The sequence below is a fragment of the Thalassophryne amazonica genome, chromosome 21 (assembly GCF_902500255.1).
Source record: "Thalassophryne amazonica chromosome 21, fThaAma1.1, whole genome shotgun sequence".
Taxonomy (NCBI): Eukaryota; Metazoa; Chordata; class Actinopteri; order Batrachoidiformes; family Batrachoididae; genus Thalassophryne; species Thalassophryne amazonica.
Genome location: NC_047123.1, coordinates 23,837,993 through 23,864,019, shown reverse-complemented (window position 1 = coordinate 23,864,019; position 26,027 = coordinate 23,837,993). Strand labels below are relative to the sequence as shown.

Sequence of the window (26,027 nt, the reverse complement as noted above, 5' to 3'; positions counted from 1 at the left end):
AAACCATTCTGTGTTGCCTATCCCTTTCCCATGAAGAGTTCTCATCCTTTTCTTTAACAAATCCCTTCTGACGTCCTTGCTTATTCATGTCCCTTCTTCATATTTCTGAAAACTCTTAAGCTTTTCATCATAAGACAAATGTGTATCATTCTATTGTGAGGCACGCTGAAAATGCATAGATATTGATGACACAATGAATCCTACCAGAGGCTAAAATGTGAAATAATGAGATAATACTTATGCTGTGAAATAGAGATGTTGAAGAAAACATTGAGAGAAATGTAGAAATTAGTGGTGGAGTTGTTTGCTGGGGTGACGGGATGAGGTTCCTCGCAACAGCATTGGCCCACACAGATCTCTACCACCCCAAAACTGTGGGTGGTGCTATACATTTCTTCTGCAGGGCACATATTTTCTGCAGGTACAACACAAAGCCCAGCTTGGTGCACAGTCAAAGTTCACCAAATTTTAACAGTGGGTGAGCTGCACCTTTGTGATGCACAATGAATTCCTCTGCAGAAGACTGCAGAAATGCATTTTGCTGTGATAATGTCAATACAGCTTTAGGGTGCTATCTTACACACATTACAAGCCCCTCTTTGATTGTCCCAGACAGTAAAGCGCTATATTCAGATACACCTTACGTAGGTAGGGTCATACTCTGCTTATACACACAGGAATCCACATTAAACTGAAAGGAATCCACATGAAACTGACCTGAAAACAAAAATTTTAACTGAATTAGAAGTGAACACTAACGGTTTACACTGTATGCTTACGCTAGTTCTTTCCTCAGCGGAACTGTAGGTGGGGATGTGGAGCACCAAGACACAACTGGCCATGGCGTTCAGGTGCAGTAGGTATTTTGGTGTGTGTGTGTAGGCATGGGGTTACTGTCTCCACCTATAGCAGTATGGGGAAGATCGAAGAAGCTTGGTGGGTCAAATGCTTCACCTCAGGGAGCTGTGGTTGAACACTGCTAGAGTGCAAAACTCTCCATTAGCCAGAACACCTATTACTTCTGTGTTTGTCATCAAATGCAATGCATTAACTGCTGAGGCACCTGACTGTCAGGTCTATTTCATGATACCCCCAAAACAGGTCCATTACGAATGAAGTGTGTAAATACAACCTATACATGTGTTGAGCCTCACAGATAATGACTGAGCAAACAAAGAAGCAGAGTTGGACATGCCCAAACTGCACTTGAGTTATGCACTTTAGACAATAATCAGTGCAGATAGTGTTATCAATATCTTGCATTGCTGTTGGGAATCCAAATGGACCAGAGTACTTTGTGAGTGCTGTGTTGGAATCCTATCATAAACAGCATATAATGCACCAGGAAAGTATTTACAGCGCTTCACTTTTTCCACATTTTGTTATGTTACAGCCTTATTCCAAAATGGAAAAAGTTCAGTTTTTTCCTGAAAATTCTACACACAATACCCCATAATGACAATGGCAAAAAGGTCTTTTGAGACTTCTGCAAATTTATTAAAATAAAAAAAAAAGAAATCATTTGCACATTAACAAGTGTTCACAGCCTTTGCCAAGAAACTCAAAATTGAGCTCATGTGCATCCAGTTTCCACTAATCATCCTTAAAATGATTCAACAGTGTAATTGGAGTCCACCTGGGGTAAAGTCAGTTGATTGGTCATGATTTGGAAAGGCACATCTGTCTACATATAAGGTTCCACAGTTGACATTTCATGTCAGAACTCAAAATAAGCATGAAGTCAAAGGAATTGTCTGTAGTCAGTGGCCTCCATCATCTGTAAATGGAAGAAGTTTGGATCCACCAGGACTCTTCCTAGAGCTGGCTGCCAGTCTAAACTGAGCAACAGGGGAGAAGAGCCTTAGTCAAGGAGGTGACCGAGAACCTGATGGTCACTCTGTCAGAAAGAACAACCATCTCTGCAGCAATCCATCAATCAGGGCTGTATGCTAGAGTGGCCAGACCAAAGCCCACCTGGAGTTTGTCAAAAGGTCCTTTAAGGACTCTTAGACCATGGAAACAAAATCTCTGGTCTGATGAGACAAAGATTGAACTCTCTGGCATGAATGCCAGGTGTCATGTTTGGAGGAAACCAGGCACCATCCCTACAGTGAAGCATGGTGGTGGCAGCATCATGCTGTGGGGATGTTTTTCAGCAGCAGGAACTGGGAGACTAGTCAGGATTGATGGAAAGATGAATGCAGCAATGTACAGAGACATCCTGGATGAAAACCTGCTCCAGATCGCTCTTGACCTCAGACTGGGGCGATGGTTCATCTATCAGCAGGACAAGGACCCTAACAACACAGTCAAGATATCAAAGTAGTGGCTTCAGGACAACTCTGTGAATGTCCTTGAGTGGTCCAGTCAGAGCCCAGATCTGAATCCGATTGAACATCTCTGGAGAGATCTGAAAATGACTGTGCACAAACACTCCCCATCCAACCTGATGGAGCTTGAGAGGTGCTGCAAAGAGGAATGGGCACAAACTGCCCAAAGATAGGTGCACCAAGCTTGTGGCATCATAATCAAGAAGAGTTGAGACTGTAATTGCTGCAAACGTGCATCAACAAAGTATTGAGCAAAGCGTGTGAATACTTATGTACAAGTGATTTCTTAGATTTTTGTTTTTAATAAATCTGCAAAAAAAAAAAAAAAAAAAAAAAAAAACTTTTTTCATGTGGTCATTATGGGGTGCTGTGAGTGCCATTCCATTTTGGAACAAAATATGGAAAAAGTGAAGTGCTGTGAATACTTTCCAGATGCACTGTACGTAACCAGACAGAATCAGAAATGATCATTCAGGATATGAGACAAGACAAATGATAACACGTCAACATCATAACTTCATATTGTAAAAATGTATGCAGATATCCAAAAACGCATCATTCTGACCTGTAATGATGACTCGTCAAAATGCATTCACAGATGTCTAAATTATAGTAATACCACAGAATATTATGGATGGCAGTGAGAAGCTGAGCAGACAGCAGGAAATGGATCATTACATGTGGAAATGTGAACTGCAGGGGGTACAGCTGGATCCCAAACCACCTGCTGTAAAATGTCTGTGAAAGCGACACGACAGCCTGAAATGACTGGTGGCTCAGGTGGCACAGCAACAGAGGAGAGCAAAGATATTGACGAATGGCGATTCCACTGGCTCACGACAGCCGTGTTGTTTGCAAGTAATGAATTTGGTGAGAAAGACAGGAGGACATGGCAAAAAGGTGTCACAGACTTTACCTTCCAACGATAGTCCAACTAAAATACAGAGGGGTCCGGTAAATGGGGTGTGGCCTGTGTGTGGCCTGTAAGAGGGGTGTGGCTTATAAACAGGGCATCTGGACGGAGCTCAGACAGCAACGGAGGGAGATGATGATGATGACAGGGATAACAGGGAGGCAGAAAGATCAGATCAAATTTTCGGAAAGGAAAAATGAAAAAGTTCATAAAAGAGGAGCACAGAAGCTAAAATCATGGATTCCTCCCTTTGATCGGATATTAAAGCCACACTGCGCGTGGATCTGTGGGTGACTGCTCACGCTGGAAGACTCAGAATACACATTTTCATGCTTATCCTCTGTTCAATCTGAAGCCTGGCCCCAGTGATTAGACTCCAGCTTGAAAGATGGAAGGATGAGGTGGGAACGGGAGGAGGAGAAAGTGTTATCAAAACGTTAAGAAAAAAAGGACAAGACAGAAAACTGGACTCATGATTATGGGTTCTGTTTCGCATTAACACATTGCTGGATGCAACTACACACACACACACACACACACACACACACACACGCAGCTTATGTTTTGTCCCTCGACTCCATCTGTACAGCTTTGTCTCCGACGCATGCACTAATTACTGACATCACGCTGCAGCTGGTTTGAGTCCAACTCGACGCTCACAGGCTTTGAACGCGAAAACCAAACTTGCATGTAATTGGCAAACGCGCTCATCCTTTTCACACGATGCCTGTTTTCATACACTTGCAGGCTGCAGAGAAGAACCCAATCTGCTGCCCGTTAGCCGCGCGTATGAGCTCTGTGCCGTAACACGCAAGCAGCAAATGTGTAAATGTGAAATTAAAACCTTTATAAAATCAACGATACGATGTGGCGTTCAATGCTTTGGAATGTCAACACTAGTCAATGTTGGCCACACCCCCTCTCTGTCGGTCTCTCTCTCAGACTGTGTGGTGTTTCACAGAGCAAGAACGCTCTAACAGATCTTTTCTATGATCCAAGACCAAAAGTTTGGAATGTTGGACTTTTCCTTTGGTTTGGTTTCCTTTCACATCACGATATTTTGAAGCAGAAAAAAGGTCCCTCATTCATTAATAATGCTGTATTTACGTTCCGTGTCACCGACTGAATGGTCCCCCCTAAAAATTGGTCCCCCCTGCCTTCACTGCGCACGTGTCATTTGAGAGTGTCAGCACCGATTCACTGATTATTGCCTCGGTTCTGCCTAAAACTTTGATGGTCTGATGGTTAATAATCTCATTAATCCATTTGATCGTTTTGGGTGTAGAGAGTCAGACTCAGAGAGTCAGACTCAGACGTGCTGCTGTTGTGCTGTGATTGCTCCCCCGTCTTTTATTTTGAAATAATGCTGAATTTATGTGGAAATGATTGTTGTACAAAAGCTTCAGATATCTGTGGCTGAGGTAGATGACGACTGGAGTGCAGCGTTAAGCAGAAACAAGGCAGAAATGACGCTCCGAAATGACGCATGCGCATTGAAGGCAGGAAGGACTGATTTTTAGGGGGGATTGTTTGGTCGGCGACACCAAGATTTATATCGTGGAGCTAATTTCGAGACTGTTAAACTGATGTGCTAATATCAGAGAGACTTCACTGTTTTTTCTTTAAATATTGCAGATCGATGAAACCTATTCACTGCTTGTTTTGCTTAACTTATTGCTGCAATAGGTTTGAAGTTTTTATGATTTGCCACTAATTTTGTTTCACTGTACTCAAAAGATTTACAATATTATATTGCCAATATGATAAAAAAAAATTCACCTTTGTTTTTTTGGAGGAATTGAGTCAAAAGAAACAGGTGGACCTTTTATTATGATGGAAAGTGACCAAAAAACACGTAAAGTGGAAACAAAAATACAGAATGGACACAGCTAATAAGCACAGGCCATAAAAGATCCCACTGGGAAACACTAGAGAAAACTAGACATATTTCACATGAAGGTTTTGCTGGATGCTTGCTAGACAGCAGTAAGACCACTCTGTTGTGCCAGTTAATGTATTACCATTAGTTTCAGTACTTTATTTGATAAAACAAGTCAGTGAAGAGAGTGTTTTATATTTTTTTTTAAAGTACTTTCAGTCAGTTCCAAATTTCCAATAAAAGGCAGCAGGAATTTTAAATCTTGCACATTCAATTTCTCATTCACATTGTCTGAAAAGTCCAGCAAACTCTAATGGAGGAAACTCACTATATTTGCCGTGGAAGCCCTCCCAAGATAAATACCAGCAATAAAATTAATTTTGTGACATACCATAAAGGTTCTTTATAATAACTGCATTTCAACATGAAGCATATTTTCGTCAATTCTGTGAAAAATCAATCCGATCTTCACCTTTGACTGGTTTGCTCAAAACTTTATATATCTCTAAAAGGCTCTCTGGGGTTTGACTGAGACGTGGCGTCAACCCACGACTCATTTTGCTGCACGTTTGCCTCTTTTGTCCATTAGTTCCTGATTCAAAATACAGTTAGATCCATCAGGACTATTTTTTTTCTTCTAATTTTGTGTTTGTACACACCACTATTATGGTGTGACTAAAGTGTACATTTTCAATTTTAACTCACAGGGTTTTAACAAACATATAGCATTAGCTACACAGCGTATAGTGCTAAATTTATATCCTGTAAGTATGTCCAGTAGTTCACGTTATAACTTGTCCTGTGATCAAACCTTCCTGACATGCAAACAGGTGTAAAACTATGCTGTGCCTTTTGAAATAATAAATGAAATTTAACACATATATCAAAGCTAAGCACCAATATAAAAACCATAAAACAGACTTAATATCTACACCCCCTCTGGTCTTAGACGTATTGCAGAATTCTCATTGAACTCTAACTCAGAAATTCTGGGCTAATTGTTTTTCTGAAGTACAGATTTTAATTTAATTTCCAGCACGATTAAGCTTAGTTAAAATTAAAACACTAAATATGTTCAGTCTGTTGCAATAAGCCAATTATAGTTCTACTAACAGCAATCTGGTACAGTAGGGCGAAAATGATGGAGATGGTTAGTTTTTAAAGACCAATTACAGGCATTTTTTTTTCAGAGTAATAAATATAAATTTCCATTTTGATGCTTTTGAAAACGGACATTTCATGAATAATGTCTTGCACATTTCTCTTCGAGTTGCAGGCAGGTGCTGTAACATGCAAAAACTCTGCTTATTGCTTTTGACTTGCTGTTTCAATTCTCATTTTTCGCATTCATTATGTGCATTTGACATCATCACAGCTACATCGTGACTGCTGCTTTGCACAAAAAAAGTAAATCTTGGAGAGTGACAGCACACATTATCTGGAGAAAAGGTGGGCGACATTCTAAATGTTTTTTTTTTCCCCGTCTTCCATTCAACCCATAGACCCCAATCATCTCCCGTCTCTTAAATAAGACAGAGTCAAACGAGCACAAGACCAGTGAGGAGAAACATGTTTGTCACACATTTTAAAGGCTCCAATATGTCATGCTATGATTCCCCCCCCCACCAACTCCCATTCACAGGCTGAAAAGCATTTTTTTTTCCGTTTAGAAATACCAAGTTGAAAAACTTAATGTGAAGTCCTGTTTCAAAAACTGCACTTTGAAACTGCAAGGTCAGATGAGAATGTGTGGCCCAACGAGCACCATTCACTCTTTCTGACATGAGTACAATGGAATGCAACCTTCAGCAGGATAAAAACACACTTTAGAACCTTGTCTCAAGAGGCCTTTTCTTTTATATTTTTAATTGTTTTGAAAAATATCAACCCATGTTTCTCTGTCAGATTTGTGGCATTTGCACTCTTGGTGCCCACGTTTTCATTACTTCTAAACACGGGCGGCTGTTTCATCAGGGTGATTTGGATGACATACTGCCAAACGGGAATAGGAGATATTTTTTTTTATGTCTGAGTTTACCTCCATTCCACTGCTTATGAGCGTTCCACACCAATGGAACTGCCTCTGAACGTCATTGTCCAGTCTCGTGCTATTTCAATCAGGCTGAAATTCAAACCAACCATCTCTCACACACTCTCATGTAAAATCAATAGATTTCATGTAACGGGGCTTTCAATGCATCTCTATGTGTTCCGGGTATGTTTACATCATCCACAGCGGGCTGCGACATACATCAATACTGTGCTCAAACCCTGAGAAGCTCAGAGATTCGGTCCTCCAGCACCAAAAACGTCTTTGCCAACTTCGCTCTACTGATTAATGTAAATGATGAATAAGTGGTTTAATTTATTGTGGGGTCACATCATTTTGATTATGATTTTGATTAACATTTTGCTTGTGAAGCTTCCTGGATGCAACTCGTTCGATAGTTTTTACATATGTAGCTAGAGGGGAAATCTTCTGTTGTGTGCTGCCATCTAGTGGAAGTGTTGCTGTATGAGTTAAACAGGTAACATCAAATTGATACGATTGCCAAACATAATGTACACATTGAATGGGTAGCCTTAATCATTATAAAAAAAAAAACTGCGCCCCCCCCCCCCACCTCCGAGAAATTCTTCAGGAGCTGCCACTGCTTCCAAACACACTTTTTATTATTTTAACTACATGTGGCTTTAAGTAAAACTGGAGATGTGTAAGCAAACTCACAAAACATACTACAACCCCATTCTACCATAGTAGTTGTTTGTATGTATTAGTTTTATTGGTGGTAGCAAATCCTGAATCCTGAGTGATAAAATACCTCAATTAACAACGTCCTGTTGAAGAGCCCAACAAATCTATACATATATATGGAGAGAGACACACAGACAGACAGAGAGTACTTAGACCTTTGTGGTACGCACAACCATTAACTGGGTTAGTTAATCCAGATTACAGCGTCCCTTGAATGGAATATTGTTTTAATCTGACGTCAAACTGCCCTAGTTGCTGCATCTTACACATTCACAAAATGACGGAACAGAAAAAAAGAAGGTTTTGGACTATACAACTAGTTTCCCTGTTCATGATGACTGTAGAGAGATGTATTTGGGGGAGGTGATGGTCTAGTGGTTAAGGTGTTGGGCTTGAGACCAGAAGATCCTTGGTTCAAATCCCAGCCTGACTGGAAAATCACTAAGGGCCCTTGGGCTCTTGAATAAAAGGGGTGTGGTCACTTTGACTGACAACTGTGCGCTGACGAGAGGAGTGCAGACGAGTCCAGACTACAGACACCAGCTAGCTCTGGCGGCTAGCCGCTAGCCGCTGTGGGCTCGACTGATCATTTGGCTTCATCTGTGATTAACTGTACAAACCAACCGGGGGGTGTTCGGGCTTCATTTGTACCACTGGTCACTCCACTTCTTTACCCATTTATGGGTAGGTGGAGTCATCCACTGCCAAAATGGCAACATTTGTAACCGCCCATTTGAGCTTCAAACCTGCTGTTCAAAAAACAAAAAAAAAAACAAAAACAAAAACCTATGGGTGATGTCACGTCACAGAGAGTTTAAGTGCAAACTTATCCCTACCATTCTATATGTGCAATTTTTAAAGGTTTTTGTGTCAATTCAGACACAATTTTGTGACAACTGGTTCATTTATTTCGTTTTTTTTTTTTTTTTAACATAACTGTCCAAATAAACTAAGAGTTGAAAACACAACGCCCTTGGTGGACATAACAGGAAGACAGTGACGTGAGTGCGTGCGTGCGTGCGTGCATGTCCGTGAGCTCTGAGGGCGTTTGAACCTCAAGAGCTCATTCCACTGATTAGGATCTCGGTCTTGAAGCGGCACTAATGCTGCCCTTCGAGCTGAATGGACTTGAGGAGATGCTCCCACACCTGCTCTCACTCTCTTTCGTTCTCTCTCTCTCTACTCTATCAGACATTTTTTTACAATTGCCTCAGCAGATTTTTCCCTTTTTTTCTATCATTTCTTCTTTCTCCACTTTGCTGTGCTCTCATTTCCACTGAAAAACGATAACTATCGCGGCACTGTGAAACCAATCACTCTCACTTCTCATAGTTGCCTCTCTATTCCATTACTTTTTCAAAAGTCTTGCCCATCCCTCTGGAATCAACCACATGATAATGTCTTTCTGATCTCATTCCAAAGTGCTTTAGTTCTCCACCAACTCTTCTCAAATCTCTCAGAACCCTGGAGCTGTTTTCATCAATCTGGAAAGCCACCTAGTTGATGGTTTGGTTGGTTTTGAGGCATTGACACCACTGGCAGATGTTCTACACGTGTTCTGTTTTCCCTGGCAGGTAAAGCTCACACAGGGACCTGACATTTAATAAAATGAGAGATTTTACAGCTGCATTTGTCTTTTAGCAGGACTACTGCATATAAAAAAATGAAACTGGCTAAATAGTCAATGTTTGTGTCATGACAAATAAATTCCGCGTAGCATGCTAAATTCCACCTGTCCCTCCATCCATGTATTCACGCACAGGCGTGCCATATCTCAAGAACTGCTGCTCTTAACTGATCTTAATTTTTGTGTTAAAATATTTGCAAGTGTGGATTTCCATCAGCTCTAATGGAACACTTTGGACCTCATCTTCACGGTGAATGCAAAAACGAAATATCAGTGCAAACGAGGGCACAAAGGGGACTGGTTTAATGATCCACGTTATTCAGGATTTTGTAGGTATATCATCAAATTACCCAGATTGCCATCTGTCTTTACGACAGATATTCACCGGAACCTGGTACATTGTTGTTCAGAGGATGAACACAGAAGGTTCACTGATCAGGTTGCAGCCTTTGAGATGGAATTTGCATGAAAATCCTTGAGGTAAGTGGAACAACTGTTTGGTTTCCTTAACTGTACCTTTCTTGCTGTGGGTGCTGTTACTCGAGCTGTGCTCTTTAGCACAGGCGTAAGCTTTCTTTGACTGTTCTTTAAGTGATTAGCGCCTATAATGAGTTTTGTACCAAAATATGGGTTGTTATGCATCTTAATGTAGTATTTATCACCCTTTATGTTTTAATTTCAAGCGATGTTTAGTGTCCAGTACCCATGTGAAAACTGATTCCACTTGTCCACCCAATGTCCACACAACCCCAGTCACAGGAAGTGAGAAAATAACATTAAAATACAGTACAGATCAGAGATACTGAAGTTTTGATTTTAATCCTTTCTTTTATTATATTGTTACTTTTTATGTTTAATTGAATTTTGTGGTCCTTTCATACTCTTGCACATTGCAGTGCTCAGCGTGTACGTGTGTTGTGAATCCTCCTATGTAAGGCGCATCTGAGTGTCGTAGGCATTAGACTGACAGGTACTGTATTGATCCTCAAGTATTTATTTTAGAAGAGTTCAGGGTTTAAAAATAACAAGTGCACTGGATGAAACTAGGAATGACACTTGTGTTATGTCATACTCTGCACCAAATCGAAGATCGGGATCATAGAACCAGAAGCATTACACAGTAATGCACAAAACCAACAAAATTCACCCACTACTTGATTATTACTGTATTTCACTAACAAATCTGTCTCAGAAAGCTTCTGGTTTCTGAACAACAAAATCTGCAATTCGACACCAGACATGAAATGATGTTGGAGGAAACGTAAATATGTGGCAACTTACATGCTTCCTGTTGCTGAGCTGCTGTCTGTAGGCAGAGAGCCGTTGGAGCGCTCCATCTGGGCCAACCTGAGGAAGACACCATCAATAATGAAAAGTGCAGCAGCTCTCAACTGCAGAAAGTGCCTGTCACAAGAACACAGTCTTCAGAACATAGTCTGTATACAAATTCTTGCATTTGCCAGAAAATAAGTTTTTTGAATCTTTAGAACTGGACTTGAGGGTGGCGCCATATTATGGGAACTACATTTGTTAGAATGATGAATGATCATTTATTAGCTACGGATTTGGACTCCATTTAGATATGAGTGCAGCGCTTAATGCAGTTGATATTGTTGGACAGAAATGAAAACTACTCTCATGGTTTGAGGCCTTCTTACCCATCAGATAAACTGCAATGTGGTTTCTACAACAGTATATTTAAATTTTCTACAGTGAAGTATGGGGTACCACAGCGACCAGTTCTTGGACCACCACTATTCTCTCTTCACGCAATGGTTGGGCCACAACAGTTGCAACCACTGGACATAGCTCGGTGGCACACTAGCTGTGAGGGTAGAATATGACGCTGTGGTATTTCAAACTCTTATTCTTCTTTTGCTTTTCGGGCAGGGTACTAACTGTCATTGGTGTTCACTTGCATGCAGCAGAGCTGGTCAGTAAGTTAATTTTGAGTAACAAATGGCATCGGCATACTTGTTGTACATGTTGGTAAGTCTGCGATTCATTGTTTCAGGCAATTATACACAACTGAACAGGCGGTTATGAATTCCATTTCTGCTAATAAACACCACAATATCATAAACACTGTAGCTTAAAAAAAATGCAGTCAAATAACTGAAAACACAGACAAATGAGAAAGATGTGTCTGTGATAGAGATGTGTGGTTGAGGACATGTAGGAGTAGCTTTGAGAAACACTTCAGTTTTTACAGCTACAGATCCAGACAAAAGCCGCCGTGGTAATGAGCTTGGCTCTGCAGATCAAGCATTCTTTCCCTGTAGTATAATGCGATCATTCCTACGTTACTGTTCAGGATGAAACTGAACTCACGTAGGCAGATGATCCCATCAGAATACGATGAGTCGTCACATGAAAAATCTGTTAATTACAAATCAATCGGTGACGTCAGCGGTTGTACTCAGTAAAAAATGTATGAGTTTGGTGTCTGTGTTTCCGCTGATAAAACAATGCAGCCAGAAACACTGACCCAAGGTTAATGATACGTGACCAATGGGAAGAATGTTGGCCAGAGAGCGCAGCGCTGCATCGTGAGATCCTTCACGATTAAAGCCTTCTGATGTGACACGAGCAAGAAAGCCACGTCTGCTTCAGCACAGATAAGCTTTGGACTGATTAGAGATTCATTTGAGGGGCAAGTACAGGTTTGTGTCAGCATGGCAATGGCGGATCTGAAAACACAGACAGGAGCGTGTATGTTTGAGGATGTTGGCAATCAGTGCAATCTGTTATTATGTAAAAGGGAGTGCACAAAATGTAGAGAAATTGTTTTCCTTTTCTTATTTAATGAAAAACAATTTCCTCCTCTCGGGCTCGACAGTCAGTCTGTAGTGTTTCATCTCTCTAGAGCAATTTCATTCCACCAAAATACATTAAGGATACAGTTTTTGATACTGGCAGAAATTCTGTTTAAAAAGGCGACATTTTGAGATGAGAATCAACATGTAATGAAGATAAATTTCTAAAGTTCCAGCATTTTAGAGATTGCAATACTGAAGAATACTTTTGCTTTTGATGTCATTTTCATTGTAGCTGCTACACAACACAACATACATGATGGATTTCGTCTTACTATTTTTTTTAAATTGCATTTTCGATGATACTTTGCAAACAATTATGCGCAATTAATGCACCTAAAACCTTAAAAATGATGAGCTTCTAAACATACTATATTTATATGTTTGACCATGGTTCACCGTTCTGCAATTTTCTAAGAAATTTGCTTTTTAAATCAGGTTTTAACAAGCTTGAATTCCTGTGTATAACAAGTAAGACCCTTCGGCTGCTCCCTTGTTTGCACTCAGCGTCGCCACAGCAAAGCCAAGATGGATCTGCATGTTAATTTGGCACAAGTTTTACGCCAGATGCCCTTCCTGACAACTCCACACTGCATGGAGGAAATGTGGCAGGGATAGGGTTTGAATCTGGAACTTTCCACCCTGAAACCACGTGCACTAACCACTTGGAACTTGATAATAACGACAGTAGTTTATTTCATGATATAGATGCAAAATTATTATTGTTTTGAGAAGGAGTGTTGTACATGTAGACACACTAATTAAGGAAAAAAAAGTCACTTTTTCAAAAGTTGAGTGTCTAAAACTTATGCACAGTATGTGAAGTATTATTTTTTTCCCAAACTGAGGTTTAATAAATGGCTGAAAGTCTGGTGAAATATGTAATTCAGTCCTTCACAGCTGTTCTGTGAATCAGCAAATGTTAATCTTCAAAAAAAATATGATAAAGATCAGACAATAATAATAACAACAAAAGTTTTTATTATGATAAAAAGCACTTTTGTATTTAAGACAATAGTAAATACACTTTACCTTTAAAACAATTGAGTAACAATTTATTGATATTATCTGATATTGTTTGTTGACTTTGTAAAAATGTGCATTGAGTTGTAAAGCTACAGGCCCCATCTTGATGGTGGGTGCAAAACATGTGGTGTAGGTGGTTTTGGTTATGTCAGGTGACACAGTGATATTTACACTGCGCTGGATGAAACGCAAAATTAATTCACAAATTTGTCAAGAGTGTGACCAATCAGAGTTGCACTTTTCATCACCTTTAAGGCAGAGTGTTCTAGGTCACTGCTATTGAGAAGTCACACTGAGACGTAAGACGTTTTCTGGTGAGCGAATGGCTTTGCGTGCACGCAGCTGGTAAAAGAATCACAAAACAGTAGAAGAGCTGACTGCTGGATTAACACCTGTTGCCTTCACTGCTGTGTGAAGACTGTTCACATTGTGCATTAACTGAATTAAAGGATGGACTTAGCAGAACAAGTCCGCACTGAGACAACCTGCTTGCAGCACTGTTTAAAGTAAGGTAAAAACTGTTCACTTTTATGTTGCTGTCTGTGCACTATGCACTTTTACACACATGATAGAAGTGAGTGACTTGTTCTTTATTATTAAGTTTGGAGGGTGTGATCAGTGTTTAAATTTCTGCATCAAAGCATAGGTTATTGCACATCTTAAGCATGCATTATCAGCGGTCTACGGTTTTGTTTCAAATTATGTTTAAAGTTAGTTCCCCCGCTGCTCATAAACACAGCTGCAGCCCCAGAAGGATGAAAAGTGTATGTATAAATATGCTAAAAAAACAGCGTATTATCTTCTTTCAAGGTCCTATGGTGCAAAAAATGTGCAGGAAAATACAAAGTTTACATTTTCTCTTTTGCTGATGTACATTAGGGGGAAAACAGAAACACTGAGTGCTGAAAGCAGTAAACAGGATGCTGTAATGAAGCTCTGAAAAATATCTTAGATGTTCATTTAGCAACCCTTTCTAACTGTGCTTTCTGGCGATTTTCTGCTGAGTAGAGACGGCGGTTCGTACCTGCTGGCATACTGCTCTATCCTGGAATGGGTATCGTCATGAGCAAACTGAGGTGACTGGGACAGCCTAGAAATGAATGGAGTAATGGAGATGAATGAGATTCGGCGTGCTGGCACAAACCCCTTAGCGCACCAGGGTTCACAGGCACATGCACACAATATGACCTAGAAAACAAATCTGATGATCCTAGAGAGAGAGAAAAGAGGAGCGGGATGATCTACAGAGTGGTTGGATGGTGTCTGACAGCCACTGCTGGGATGAGCAGAGAGAAGACGGGTGATGCTGAGAGTGTGATGATAGCGCATCAGGCGGTCAAGGCAGGCATCATGCAGAACATTCATGGGTTAGTTTTGGAGGCATGAGTAGGGTAAAGGAGGTGTGGTTTCAAAGGCATTCCGGTCTGGTAGATACTTACTCGTACTGCTCCGGACACATGCTGATGAGGGTGACCGGACTGTAAGAGAGTCGGAGGGAGGGAAGGGAGTAAAGGTACCACAAAACATTTTAGGGTTGAATGCATTCAGTGGGACAAAAACACAGCAGAACGTGGGCATGATGTGGATGAAAAAACCCATCTTGTGTCACCACAAACCGCGAGCAGATGGCAGGGGTGTGACGTTATTTAAAATCCAATTCAGAGCCGACCAGCCACCTGATTTTTTTACTCTTTTTTTATTTTTAGGCTCAGCCCGGTGAACGGTGACTTGACCTGGCCAGGTCGAGCACCACGCAGCGGCGCCTCCTCGTGCCATTTCCCAGCGTGCAAACGACATGCCTGGCATAAAAACACGGATTCGTTTCAGCACTCAAACTGAGCTGTGCGTATCAAAGCTCACAGAGTTCTCGCTCCATTGTAAGAACCCGAAGGCTCACTCTGAATGTGTCTGTGGGCTGCGCTTTTGTCACACACACTTCACAATATCAGGCCGCCGCACCACCTGCATACCGATTGATACGGCTCACATTTATTTATTTTCACATTAATTCCCGGTGGCATGAGCTGAAAAAGCATGCCTGCAAAAAAAAAAAACTGCATATTTTCAAGTTAATTGCTTAAAATTACTTGAGTGAAAGATACCTTTAATATTGCTTCTTGTAAAAATGCAGCAAATAGAACAACTCGCCATTAGGATTCATGTTAACAGATTACGACAAGCTGTCTGATAAAGGCGGATGTGAGCCTTATATTCGGTAATCCGCGATAATTGCCGCTTGTCTTACAGTCAAAATGATATAATTTAATATTTGCAAATTAGGTAACTTCTTATCTTGTAAAAACATGCACCAGGCTGTCTGGAATCATCAGCAACACATACACTAAAAACAGCCCCAAATGAGTCAAACGGACAGTAGGGGGTGCTGTTTTGCCAAAGTGCACAAAGTAACGTGGAGATTAAAAGGAAACCTTGTGAAAATATTAATTAAAAATAAATCTTGATTGGCATCTGCTTCCAAACCTGATTCACTACTAATTTCTTTGATGTCTGTTCATGTCATTGTGAGATATATTTTAAATAAACACACTCCTGCATTTACGTATTTTGCCCAATTAAATCTGAACTGTTGTGCAAATCTACACAAAATGACACGTTCATTGGCACAACAATCTGCATAAGTCTAAAAATCCTGAGATTATCCTTTCAGAAGGTGACATACACTCAACAAAAATATAAACGCAACACTTTTGGTTTTGCTCCCATTTTGTATGAGATGAACTCAAAGATCTAAAACTTTTTCCACATACAAAATATCACCATTTCCCTCAAATATTGTTCACAAACCAGTCTAAATCTGTGATAGTGAGAACTTCTCCTTTGCTGAGATAATCCATCCCACCTCACAGGTGTGCCATACCAAGATGCTGATTAGACACCATAATTAGTGCACAGCTGTGCCTTAAACTGCCCACAATAAAAGGCCACTCTAAAAGGTGCAGTTTTGTTTTATTGGGGGGATACCAGTCAGTATCTGGTGTGACCACCATTTTCCTCATGCAGTGCAACACATCTCCTTCGCATAGAGTTGATCAGGTTGTCAATTGTGGCCTGTGGAATGTTATACGCCGGTCCAGAGCATCCCAAACATGCTCAATGGGTGACATGTCCGGTGAGTATGCCGGCCATGCAAGAACTGGGACATTTTCAGCTTCCAAGAATTGTGTACAGATCCTTGCAACATGGGGCCGTGCATTATCCTGCTGCAACATGAGGTAATGTTCTTGGATGTATGGCACAACAATGGGCCTCAGAATCTCGTCACGGTATCTCTGTGCATTCAAAATGCACCTGTGTTCTTCGTCCATAACAGACGCCTGCCCATACCATAACCCCACCGCCACCATGGGCCACTCGATCCACAACATTGACATCAGAAAACCGCTCACTCACACGACGCCACACACGCTGTCTGCCATCTGCCCTGAACAGTGTGAACCGGGATTCATCCGTGAACACCTCTCCAACGTGCCAAACACCAGCGAATGTGAGCATTTGCCCACTCAAGTCGGTTACGACGACGACCTGGAGTCAGGTCGAGACCCCGATGAGGACGACGAGCATGCAGATGAGCTTCCCTGAGACGGTTTCTGACAGTTTGTGCAGAAATTCTTTGGTTATGCAAACCGATTGTTTCAGCAGCTGTCCGAGTGGCTGGTCTCAGACGATCTTGGAGGTGAACATGCTGGATGTGGAGGTCCTGGGCTGGTGTGGTTACACATGGTCTGCGGTTGTGAGGATGGTTGGATGTACTGCCAAATTCTCTGAAACGCCTTTGGAGACGGCTTATGGTAGAGAAATGAACATTCAATACACGAGCAACAGCTCTGGTTGACATTCCTGCTGTCAGCATGCCAATTGCACGCTCCCTCAAATCTTGCGACATCTGTGGCATTGTGCTGTGTGATAAAACTGCACCTTTCAGAGTGGCCTTTTATTGTGGGCAGTCTAAGGCACACCTGTGCACTAATCATGGTGTGTAATCAGCATCTTGATATGGCACACCTGTGAGGTGGGATGGATTATCTCAGCAAAGGAGAAGTTCTCACTATCACAGATTTAGACTGGTTTGTGAACAATATTTGAGGGAAATGGTGATATTGTGTATGTGGAAAAAGTTTTAGATCTTTGAGTTCATCTCATACAAAATGGGAGCAAAACCAAAAGTGTTGTGTTTATATTTTTGTTGAGTGTAGCTGCTGCTCCCTCACCATGCACGTTATCCTCCTCGTGGTTGTTCTCTGGCTGAAAATGTCTTATTGATTGCAGCGGTCTGACAAGAAGGAATGATAGAAATGCACAATTATAATTAATAATTTGTAACCACTTGTTACCACCAGTGTATGCAGAATAGCAATTCTGAATGCACAGCACGTCAAACCTGATTGCAGACGGATTGCAGCAGTAGAAGACCACGCTTATTGTCCCTCGTGTCTGCATGAAACTGAGGCTACAGTGGGGACATGCTCACCAAGCTTTGACAAAGCTTGGAAAAAATATTGCCACTGCATTGTCTGACATTTCTTGATTTCTGATTTCGCTTGGGACTCCGGCGAGGGCGGTGGGGTTATGGTATGGGCAGGCGTCTGTTATGGACGAAGAACACAGGTGCATTTTGAATGCACAGAGATACCGTGACGAGATCCTGAGGCCCATTGTTGTGCCATACATCCAAGAACATCACCTCATGTTGCAGCAGGATAATGCACGGCCCCATGTTGCAAGGATCTGTACACAATTCTTGGAAGCTGAAAATGTCCCAGTTCTTGGATGGCCGGCATACTCACCGGACATGTCACCCATTGAGCATGTTTGGGATGCTCTGGACCGGCGTATACGACAGTGTGTACCAGTTCCTGCCAATATCCAGCAACTTCGCACAGCCATTGAAGAGGAGTGGACCAACATTCCACAGGCCACAATTGACAACCTGATCAACTCTATGCGAAGGAGATATGTTGCACTGCATGAGGAAAATGGTGGTCACACCAGATACTGACTGGTATCCCCCCAATAAAACAAAACTGCACCTTTCAGAGTGGCCTTTTATTGTGGCCAGTCTAAGGCACACCTGTGCACTAATCATGGTGTCTAATCAGCATCTTGGTATGGCACACCTGTGAGGTGGGATGGATTATCTCAGCAAAGGAGAAGTTCTCACTATCACAGATTTAGACTGGTTTGTGAACAATATTTGAGGGAAATGGTGATATTGTGTATGTGGAAAAAGTTTTAGATCTTTGAGTTCATCTCATACAAAATGGGAGCAAAACCAAAAGTGTTGTGTTTATATTTTTGTTGAGTGTATTTCAAAAGCCCAATACCACAATGTATTAAAGAAATAAAAAAAATCCAATTAAACAAAACTCCCTGGAGCTGCACTTTTATCTTAATCACCTTTAAACTCCAAAACAATTCCATTTTTTTTTTTAATTTTGAGATAATTTCACAAACAAACATAATGAAAACCTCCTTGGTAAACATGGGAACCACCGCTCTCATGTAATCAGTCAATCAATCAATAAATAAGCACTTCAAATGTATTGGCAGACATGATGTGAGCATGTTCATGCATCTCCATGTGGTGGTAATGTGGAGGTACTGGTTATCTCCATGGAGGTAATATGTCTGCCTGTGGAGGTATTGGTTATCTCCATGGAGGTAATATGTCTGCCTGTGGAGGTATTGGTTATCTCCATGGAGGTAATATGTCTGCCTGTGGAGGTATTGGTTATCTTCATGTACGTGATGCGTCTGCCTGTGGAGGTATTGGTTATCTTCATGGACGTGATGCGTCTGCCTGTAGAAGTACTGGTCGCCTCCGTGGAGGTGATGCGTCTACCTGTGGAAGTATTGGTCGCCTCCGTGGAGGTGATGCGTCTACCTGTGGAAGTATTGGTCGCCTCCGTGGAGGTGATGCGTCTACCTGTGGAAGTATTGGTCGCCTCCGTGGAGGTGATGCGTCTATCAGTGGAGGTATTGGTCATCTCCGTGGAGGTGATGTGTGTACCTGTGGAGGTATTGGTTATCTCCATGGAGGTAATGCGTCTACCTGTGGAGGTATTGGTTATCTCCGTGGAGGTTATGCGTCTACCTGTGGAGGTATTGGTTATCTCCATGGAGGTAATGCGTCTGCCTGGGGAGGTATTGGTTATCTCCATGGAATTAATGTGTCTACCTGTGGAGGTATTGGTTATCTCCATAGAGGTAATGCGTCTTCCTGGGGAGGTACTGGTTATCTCCATGGAATTAATGCGTCTACCTGTGGAGGTTTTGGTTATCTCCATGGAGGTATTGCTTCCACCCTTGTCTGTTGGCTTGTTTGCTTGTCAACAACATCAACCAAAAACCTACCGAATGATTTTCCTGAAATTTGGTGAATAGATTTGAACTTTATTTGGACCATGGACAAACAGAAACGCCGTATGTGAGGTTACTAGGATAAAAACACAATGACTGCTGGGCCTTGGGGAATGTACATGATCTCCACTCAGAACATTAGAAGAATTGGGCAAAGATCTCAAAATATAACAGGAGACAAATGAAAGAGGAAAAAAATGGTGGAAAGGGCGAGAGGTCAGTAGGGCGTATTGGGCAAACCAATTAAAGTCAGTGCTGCAGAATTTTATGAGCTTCTCTGGTCCCCTTTGCCAAAGGGACCATTCAGTATGCAGCGTTTTTCTTTTTTTCAAGAATGTGATGACAGACTTTAGAGAAGCTTGTAAAATATTGCTACAAGGAGGTCATTTCTGTCAAAATTTTTCACAATAACCGAATACTGTGCTTCAACTTTCAGATGGAGGCAGATAGGAAGAAAGTTCGGGGGCAGTGGCAGAAATATGAGCGATGTGATGGAGAGACAGGAAGGGAGAGGACATAATGGCGAGAGGGGGGACTGGGAGGGGCGGACACCTGGGAGCATTTGGGATCTGATAGATGTGGCTGCGTTTGGAGAGACGGCTCATTACACCTGCTGAGGTACAACAGACGACGCTGAGCCACGCTCAGTGTCGCCTCGCTGTCATAATAATCACCTCCGCCAAGGAAAAAGGAGGCGTCGGCTTTGGATTGGTTTGTGTGTTTGCAGGATTACTGCAAAAATGTCTGAGCAGCTGTTGATACCAAACCTGGGCTGCGCGCCATCACATTTTTACAATCATTTCATTTCATTCGTGAGCGAGAATCGGCAGGTGTCTTCGTGCGATCGTGTAGGAAAGTTTTGTAAAAAAGCGTATTTCACAGTGTGTGGTGGTAAGTGTGGAACTCACTGGACAGGAGACCAAAAGAACGAAAGATGCGCTGGTACGAGAAAAAAGTGCAAGTGTCAGATTCCACAATTAAAATCCATATCCTAAAAAAAAAACAAAAAACATTTTATGGACTTTTTGAACCACTGCGCTGACGCAACAATCTTTGCGCGCAAGTTGTCTTTTCTTCGTGAGGTGCGCATGCTAACACGCAGACACACGCAGGGTGCAGAGGTTTTGATCTTTGCATAACCAAGACTTGATTGTGAACAATAAACAGCCCCCCCCAAAAAAAAAAGGCGTTTACAATTTGTCTCTCGCTCACAAAGCCACTAATTTTTAAATCCGCTTTCAAACACATTAACATCTCTGCGAGGTTTAACGCGGCTTCTTTTGTGCGCTTAAAGAAAAACCTAACACAGAGTGGGAAGCAGTTAGGATGGTTCTTTCACAGCGTCAAATATAGCTGCAAAAAAAAGATCCCATTTTCCATGGAATGAAGTGAAGGGAGATGTGGGAAGACCAGGAGGTGGCGTTTTATCAAAGGTGGAAAATAAAACAAGATATTATGATTAAAAGCTGGAAAAAAGGGAGGGGACAACTTCTGAATATTACATAGTACAAGAAAAGTTCAATTGGATGGTACTTAATTCAATTCTGCACAGCTGGAAATTTAAAAAAATATGCACAAAAGAAAAAAAATCAGTTTATGTATTCATCAGGCAGTAGCCATCAAATAAATATATAACCAAATATATAACTCAATTAGTTTATTCCCCATACTGTAGCTTGATACTTATACCATATGGTATATGGGGTATGTATCAAGCGTCAAGCATATACTGTTCAGGAGTTGTGATGCTAACAAGAAAAATTGCTTCAACTCCCTTTATTGTGCAAATTTAGACACCAAAATGCAAATTTATACACCAAATCAACCCTAATATACAATCAGTTTATTTACTCCCAGACAGTAGCTATGGTATAAGTATCAAGCATCAAAGCATATGCTGTTAAGGAGTCGTGATGCTAACAAGAAAAATTACTTTAACTCCCTTTATTGTGCAAATTTAGACACCAAAATGCAAATTTATACACCAAATCAACCCTAATATACAATCAGTTCATTTACTCCCAGACAGCAACTATGGTATAAGTATCAAGTGTCTACCGGTGTCAATGAGCCATCATGCAAGCAAGGAAAATTACTTCAGCTCCTTTTAACATGCACACTTATACACCAAGTCAGCCCTAATATATAAATCAGTTGTTTTATTCCCCAGATTGTAGCTTAGTATAAGTATCAAGTGTCCACCATGTATTTGTAAATGTGTCCTTGTGTTCAAGACACTGTGTCCACACACAACAAGTGATAGTGTACAATAACATGTGCAACTGCCTGCGTACGCGCCTTTGTGTAGCTTAGCCCTTGACTGTGTGTGTGTGTGTGTGTGTGTGTGTGTGTGTGTGTGTGTGTGTGTGTGTGTGTGTGTGTGTGTGTGGACAGCTGAATTCTCACAAGAGAGAAGTCAGAAAGAGACAGAAACTTGACAACCACCAAACAGTCTCCCATTTCTTTCCCCATCAGTTGCCTTGTGTCACATTTCGAAAGAATCGCTCTGCGCGTTTTGTCTCGATTTTAAAAGGCATTTATCAGACAAGCAGCTGTGCAGCACAAGACAGGAAGAGGAGGAGGAGGAGGGGGAGACGGCTGAGGGTGGGAGGGGTGAAAGTGGGCATGCAATCCATCTGAATAGTAACCGTGTGAAGCTGTGTGTCAGAGAAAATCTATCACCGGTATGCAGGTGAGTCATTAGGTAGGCGTGTATGTACACCTGAGAATTTCTTGAAGTCTTCTTTTTTTTTTTTAAACACGGAACAAAGTGGAACTTTCCTCACATGTCGAAAATAATCACCCATCTGCCACAGCCAGGGGAAGAGTTTGAGCAATATTCATTAAATACAAAAACAGGAAGGCCAACGACAGCGAGAGATAATAGAGGAGGAGGAAAAAAACCCTGAAAAATGAATAATAAAGCGCAACAGTCTCAGACTTGGCGTATCTGGACGTGCCACCGGCGTAGAGGATGAAGCACCTGCCTGTGGGCATCTGCATAATGCGTGCCGAGTTAAACGGCTCTCCTGGGGGATTTATGGCTGCAGCAGGAAGAACGTAAATCAGACACGGCTGCTTGGACTGATGCTGCAGAGAGACACTACACAGCGCTACCACGAAACCCGACAAAGACCGGCCAGCCACGTAAATAAACACTGACGCAGTGTGAGGAAGGTGTGTGTGTGTGTGTGTGTGTGTGTGTGTGTGTGTGTGTGTGTGTGTGTGTGTGTGAATATGACCCCTTTAACAATTTAAAGGGGTCATACTGTGCAAAATGTCTTCTCATCTAGTGCTAATATTTACACAGTTCTCTGAATTTATGCTTAGAAAAATCACATGCATTAAGTAAAATTTATTTCTGAAATGGCTTGTTGCAGACTTTGTGACATATGTTACAAACCTCCAGATATCCCACTGCTGTGATTGGTCAGAGCGTTTTGCTAAGCGCAATGAAAGGTCTGTGTGTGTCCGACTGTGAGGATGTTCAGGTGTTACTTACGTTTCCAAGTTGTCACCCTCCAAAACTGTCTGGACCGGAAGGTAGCCTAGCCGCGGATGCTTGGCAAAGTACTTCTTAGATCGGAATTTGTTCTTCAACACTTTGGTGAAATCGCGCATGTCCTCGCCAGATGTCGTCTACGGGAGAGAAGCACAGATTGTGTTACATCGGGCAGTTTGCACAGTTTTCTACAGTGTGTTGAGCACAGATGTTTTAATTGATCCTGCAGGCAAACAAATTACATCAGAGTGACCAGATGTACTTTAACCATCTCATATCAATATGACACTGAAATCTGAGTGTAGATAACAATGCCCACTGGACAGAAGAACCCTTATAATCAAAAACTAATAAAAAAGCAACACTCTGCTCATAAAATAAGCACACAGCACAAAAGACTTCTCAAAAACCATCAATACTTTAATCCCAACAAAACATAAAAAATTTCTACCGCTTCATTATTCAATATTGATGTTCTCAGGGACATAATCCTGAAAATCAATGTTGCTCAAGCACAAGGAGAAAGAATTATATGATGGAAGAGACTGTAGGTTTATCGTTAATCGCCCAGGGTAGGGCCAACGCTCTTCGGGTGTCACAGACCGAGTCGGCATGTTTTAAAGTCGTTTCCGTACTGACGTTAAATGATATCTTTAATAATCTGTATTTACCGCACGCCCACTTACTGATAATGTAGGCCCGTTGGTCTGAGCTCCTCCAGGGGTGATGCCAAAGATCATGAGCAGTGCGTAAGGGTTCGCCTGCTTTGAGGTTGTCAAAATGTGAAGTGAACATGTTAAATAATGTCATAAAAACACACTTACTGGACAATAAAAACTACTCTGCCAATTATTTTTAAAACTTACTGGCCCCCTTCAGATTATATTGGCCATTGATGGAAAGGTGGCGCTCAACACTTTCTTGATGAACGCCATCATATGTATTGTGAATGCCAATCAAAATTCCAACAATTAAACCAACCAATTTCTCAATTACAAGACTTGTTTAAAGAAAAACAAAACAAAACGGAGTGTAGTTATAAGAGAGTACTTGCTCAGTGCAAGTGGGCCAGTGGGAATGTTGAGCCCTGGACATGAAGATCAATGTGAGCTTTTGCTGCATTATAAAATTTAAGTCCACAATTTTGTGACTGGCTCACAAATTCAATATAACATGAAATTTGGTGGCTCAAAGGCCAAAAACACATGCACAAAAATGAGGCCAGTGTTAATATATACTCCTGAAAATCCAATGATTGTAGCAATAAACAAAAATTAACCAGACAATTTTGCGGATGGCTCACAAATTCAATGAAACATCAAATTCGGTGGCCCAAACGGCAAAAACACAAGCCCAAAAATGGGGCAAGTGTTAATATATACTCCTGAAAATCTTGTGATTGTAGCAATAAAAAAAAAAAAAAATTAACCAATATGTGGCTGGCTCACAAATTCAATAAAACTTCAAAATAATATATACTCCTGAAAATCCAATGATTGTAGCAATAAACAAAAATTAACCAGACAATTTTGCGGCTGGCTCACAAATTCAATGAAACATCAAATTCAGTGGCCCAAACGGCAAAAACAAAAGCCCTAAAATGGGGCAAGTGTTAATATATACTCCTGAAAATCTTGTTATTGTAGCAATAAAAAAAAAAAATTAACCAATTTGTGGCTGGCTCACAAATTCAATAAAACATCAAATTCGGTGGCCCAAGGGCCAAAAACACGAGCCCAAAAATGGGGCCAGTGTTAATATATAATACTCCTGAAAATCCAGTGATTGTAGCAATAAAAAAAATAAAACGTTAACCAATTTTGTGGCTGGCTCACAAATTCAATAAAACATCCAAATCGGTGGCCCAAATGCCAAAAACACAAGCCCAAAAATCGGGCGAGTGTTAATATATACTCCTGAAAATCCTATGAATGTAAAAAAAAAAAAAAGAAGAAAAATTATTTAACCTTTTGCATATGCACAAAATGCTAAATAATTAAATTTTTCTGTGTACCATCAGCTTATCGAGAAAGACGGTGAAATAATATTCACTGTAACTGCATTATTAAATCAAATCAGGCACCACTGCAGAGTGTTTTTTGGCCTTATAAGCCTCTCGGTATATATGACTCAAACTCAACTATCTGGTTAGCAATTCATTCCTCAGCAGTACCTGTAGCAGCACGCCTACACCCCGGTATGCTATTTTTGGTTGAGAAAAAGGCTTTATCCTCCCAGGAATACTGAGAAACTCCTGTCACAGCCACTTCTCGTTGACGTGTTGGTGACAACTTGTATCCGAGTTTTTGGAAGATATACGATTGGCAGAATAATGACCTGGTCATTATTCTGGAAAATTCACTGATAACACTGAAAAGCCATCTAACAAATTTGAATGCACCATAAATATATGATAAAATGTGATGATTATTAGAAATATTGATCACTAGATGATGGCCCATTGTGTTACACGCAACCACTGACTGGAGTGTTTACCCCCAATGGCAGGATCCCTTGAATGGAATATTGATTTCATTTGATGTCACACTGCCTCAGCTGCTACATCTTAAACATCAGCAAAATGCTTGACTTTCTGACTAAATAAATAAACAATGGGGAGGAGCAGCTTGACAAAGACAGGCAGACATGACCTTGACCCAGTCACTGATCTTTGGCAAATTTGACCTTGCTGGCAAATTCCAAATTTCCAAGTTACATGCTAAGAGTTTAAAAATTAAATAAATAAATAAAAACATCTAAATTTGATGTTGCCTGAGCAATTCCAGAAGCCACCTACTTTA

General features: G+C 41.2%; 1 protein-coding gene across 1 annotated transcript in view; it reads right to left on the bottom strand.

Annotated features, from left to right (window-relative positions):
• The window catches only part of utrn (utrophin), a 301,805-nt gene that overhangs the window by 13,841 nt on the left and 261,937 nt on the right, over positions 1-26,027 (bottom strand). The window contains 4 exon segments of the mRNA XM_034162029.1: positions 10,786-10,851; positions 14,371-14,436; positions 14,786-14,824; positions 23,227-23,363. Of these exon segments, the coding sequence (XP_034017920.1) occupies positions 10,786-10,851; positions 14,371-14,436; positions 14,786-14,824; positions 23,227-23,363 (308 nt within the window).